The following is a 4,546-nucleotide window of genomic DNA, read 5'->3' on the forward strand; positions in this document are numbered from 1 at the left end:
AATGGTAAGTATATAGAAATATCTATAATAGATAAGTAGGTGCTATAGGATAAGGCATCCAACATTATACTGCTAAATGAAAAATAATATTAGTAAACAAAATTTGTAATTATAATTTTATATCAATAATATAATAACAAAAGACATTTTTTAAAAATTCTAACTAATGTTTTCTTTTCCCTATAAAAATGAATCAACCTTTCATTTATTATTATCTTACTTAAATTATCATCTAACACAAGTAAAAATCATATAATCTTATGATTATTATGAATATGACAATTACTAAAAGAACATGTATTACTAATATTCTGATATAAAACAAAATTATTATATGAATGTTTGAACAACATCCATATAATAATTATAATTAAATTTTTATTAAAAAATAATTAATTTTTTAATAACTTTGAATAAAAATAAAATATAAAAAAAACTAAAATTATTAGTAACTAGTTAGATATAAACAATAAATAATTAACTATGAAAAAATTTAGTAATTAAATAGAATGTACCAAATACCAAATCCTACTGCAGAGGCAGTGAACAAATGCATCCTAACTTGTTCGCAGCTGCAAGGAAATTTCTTTCCAAATTGAAATGTCTTACGAGTGTTCGATATTCTCCTTTTCTGTGGAATTCAATTTTCTCCAGAAGCCGAGAGACGTTTGGAAATACATGAAAACAAGATTGACCAAAGACTATTCAATAATTAGAAGTTCAATATTTCGGCTATATCGTACTTTTAGATTCCCATGCATGTATATAGATGGGAAACTGGGGAGATGAACTGAAAAAGAGAAACCAAACATTTAGACTCTGCGGATAATCAGTGCAAAGACTTTTAGAAGTGGAAAAACTAAGCATTCTAGATGTGTATTGTCTACAATTCATTTCACATCCAAACTGAGAAGTAGTTAGCTGTCAAATATTTCAACTTTGACATGATTTAGAGTGCCTTGCAGGTAGATGCATCTAAAATAAAAGTCTTCTTGTAGATAACTTCAACACACTCATGAGATCAGATCTTGTTGTACTAATGACGTCGCAAAATGCTTGCTAGCTAAGATCGATTGAAATGAAAATCGTTCACTTTTATTTTATTTTACCCCACATATTTTAATTCTTCGTGGTTCTAATTTTCTCTTGGTGAGAATAGGCTCTTAGAAGTTTTTTTGTTTTTTGACAGGAGTGATTTTTTCCTGTATTTGACAGGAGTATTTTATTCCTACAAAGTGAATAAAGGAAGAGGTTACCAAATTATTTGTCCTCTCGGAAACTTGTATAGTTATTGTTCTGTGAATTCTCATCCTTGTTCATCAAACTCTTTCTTTCTATTTGCTGTTTGTTAGATGGCTAGGTCTGCCCTATTAATTGCTGTGTTTTATATGGTCTACGCAATGATCCCCATTTTAATGGGGCAGTCCGCAGGCGTAAACTTCAGCTTTCCTCAATTCAGGAGTTGCAATACAAGCGACATTCTCTGTGTAAATGATGCCACAATGTCTAGACATGAAGTCCATCTGACAAACATTACAAATCCTCACTACAGATTGACCAACAAAACCTCAGGCAGAGTCCATTAGCCTGTCTTCTCTTGACAACTTCACTACAGATTTTCAGTTTGTATTGAAATATTATAACCATAGCCCTAATGTTTATCCATACGGTGGAATCTCTTTCTTCATGACATCGAAAGAAATGGCGACAAGTGCTCACTCAGTGAATTCTTTCAGCGGTCTTCCCGGTAATGGATCTCTCTCAGTCGGCGTTGTCGTAGTTGAATTTTATAGTGACAATAAGGTTTACACCGATGTTGGTGGCTATCGTCCTAATCCGACTTTAAATTACACGAACTTGAATGCACCATTAAACTATAGGACGCTGTGGCATGCACGCATAGATTATAACGGTATTAAAAAATACCTGCAAATATTCTTCTCAAATGCCTCCAATAGCTCTATGTCCCAAGTAGATCCCATTCTCGCGCATCCTTTGGATATCTCCACTTATCTTCCTGATGATTTTGTAGTAGGGATTTCTGCTTCTTCTGAAAATTCAGTGTTACCCACACAATCCTTTCATGGAGCTTCAGTACCAAGACCAAAACTAGGAAGTCTTCCAAAAAAAAAACTTGTGACGATTGTAGGGGTATTTCTTTGTTTAGCAGGGGTAGTTGTGATCTGGAGGTTGTTTGCCATCGTCATGAGATTGCAAAGCAGCAGCGAACAAACATGTGAAGACAATGAGATAGAGATTGACAGGCTTGTAGACCAAGGTCCAAGTAGATATAAGCTGGAGGATCTCAAGGCCGGAACCGACAATTTCAGTGAAACTTTAAAGCTGGGGCAAGGAGGATTTGGAGGTGTGTACAAAGGCGTTATAGGAGAAGCAAATGAAGTTGTTGCTGTCAAGCGCGTCTCACAAGGGTCAAGACAGGGGTTAAAAGAATTCATCTCTGAAATAAGTATTGTTAGTCGAGTAAGGCATCGAAACCTTGTTCAGCTTTTGGGATGGTGTCATGAGAAAGGCGAATTGCTTTTGGTGTACGAGTATATGTCTAATGGAAGCCTAGACAAACACCTTTTCATCAAAGGAGATTCTCCTCCACTGCATTGGAGTCGTAGGTATCAAATAGCTTTGGAAATAGCTTGTGGGCTGTTGTATCTTCATGAAGAATGGGATCACTGTATTGTACACAGGGATGTAAAATCCAGCAATGTTATGCTCGATAACAATTTCAATGCAAAGCTTGGGGACTTTGGTTTGGCACGCATATTGGAGCACAATCGTTTGTCTCAGACCACAATGGAGGCTGGAACCCTGGGCTATATGGCTCCTGAGTCTGTTACCACAGGAAGAACAAGTCCTGAATCAGATGTTTACATTTTGGTGCCGTGGCCTTGGAAATTGCTACAGGAAGGAGAGCTGTAGATAAGAGCTTGCAAGAGCATAACATGAGGGTTGTAGAGTGGGTATGGGATCTTTATGGTCAAGGCAAAGGTTTGGAAGCTGCTGATGAGAAATTGAATGGAGAGTATGAAAGGTCAGAAATGGAACAACTGATAGGGATAGGGTTGTGGTGCTCTCATCCAGATCAAGTTGCAAGACCCAAAATGAGGCAAGTGGTAAAGTCGTTGAAGGTGGAAGATCGAGTGCCTAATCTTCCTCCAGAAATACCTGTGCCAACATATACCGCATTTCATGGAGCCAACCTTTCAGTTCCTTCTTCATTTAGAACGGAGCCTACCCATGAACTCCCGTCTCTTGCTTCCATATCTCAATCAGGTAATTCATCTCAAGTCTCCTCCTGATCATATTCAAGCACAGCTCCCATCGCTGTGCATTTTCAAAAGGAAGCATAGGAGCTCTGTATCACTACTCAACCTTGAGCAATTGGATTGCCAGTTGCTATGTTAGTTTAGTTTCTCCTTTATTTTGCTTTCCCAGACATATATTTTAATTAAAGAAAATATGTTTAGGAAAAGCTACTTGGAATATCCTGTAATCTCTCTGTTCTTGCCACTCCCCTGTTCAATCATGTCTTTCCTTTATTTTCTGCAAGGCTCTTGTACTGGTGGTATGTCCAGCCTGTTGATCGAATGGGTTCAACATTCCTTTTCAGTCCTTTTTATTTTGTAATATATTATGCATATTTAATTTTCTTTATTATCTTCACATGAAACAAGGCAGCTACTCTATTGTGAGATTTTTTTATTTAGCATTTATTAGAATAGAATCTTACTTAGTTGTTTTGTGTGTCTGCAAAAGAGAAAAACAGAGTTGTCTTTTGTGTGTGAACAAGTTTACTGCTATAAAGGTTTTATAAGCTCAACTACAACTACAACTTTCATTGTGTTTTGACATCAAATATAACTTTGGTCATAAATTCTCCATCTTATATGAAATGATATAGGCATAATTTTTAAAGAGGATGAATAAACATTATTCTAAACTTTAACTTTGAGGAATACGACAGAAATCATTCACGTTTAAACAAATAGTCTGTAACTAATGTTTTCATAAGAGAATGAGCAAATGATATTTCTAAAGATGCAATCAACTCGCAAACGCTGAATCAAAAACATGATCCACTAAAGGCCACTTCATTTTTTGGCCATGCTAAGCAAGAGAAATCAGTTTCAAATGTAAATCTAAATACAGTCAGTCACAGGTCAAGCTGTAGAACACCTTAATAAGTTGCTTGAAACATTAGTATGGAGAGGCCATTTGCGTGATGAATGGACAAGAAAATGTGTGGATTCTTCATTACTGGAAATATAAGAGAATTCAAAATTTTTAGTAATGAGTACAGTTATATATGGCTAATCAAGTAATGACTTTGACCTATCATAAAACTAATGACCTATATAAAGTTTGTGATAAAATTAATAACATGGATATAAACTATGATATATGAATATAATTATAAATTGATAAGATATGATTATCCATATACACAAATTAGGTATAATTATATAATGATTGAGATAGTTGATGGAAGCCTCACTGGCCACTTAATCAAATTCACCTTTCAAACATGATT

At 35.1% G+C, this 4,546-nt stretch overlaps 1 protein-coding gene across 1 annotated transcript; it reads left to right on the forward strand.

Moving 5' to 3' along the window:
* Nucleotides 1-1,701: 1,701 nt before the first annotated feature.
* LOC131042940 (L-type lectin-domain containing receptor kinase IX.1-like) lies at nucleotides 1,702-2,934 on the forward strand. The gene has a single exon (XM_057976278.2). The coding sequence runs from the start codon at nucleotides 1,702-1,704 to the stop codon at nucleotides 2,932-2,934; it is 1,233 nt and encodes a 410-aa protein (XP_057832261.2).
* Nucleotides 2,935-4,546: the final 1,612 nt, after the last annotated feature.

The sequence above is a fragment of the Cryptomeria japonica genome, chromosome 5, assembly GCF_030272615.1.
Source record: "Cryptomeria japonica chromosome 5, Sugi_1.0, whole genome shotgun sequence".
NCBI classification, from domain to species: domain Eukaryota; kingdom Viridiplantae; phylum Streptophyta; class Pinopsida; order Cupressales; family Cupressaceae; genus Cryptomeria; species Cryptomeria japonica.

Excerpts from the sequence above, each read along its gene's own strand:
- LOC131042940 (XM_057976278.2), top strand. The coding sequence starts at position 1,702 with ATGGCGACAAGTGCTCACTCAGTGAATTCTTTCAGCGGTCTTCCCGGT.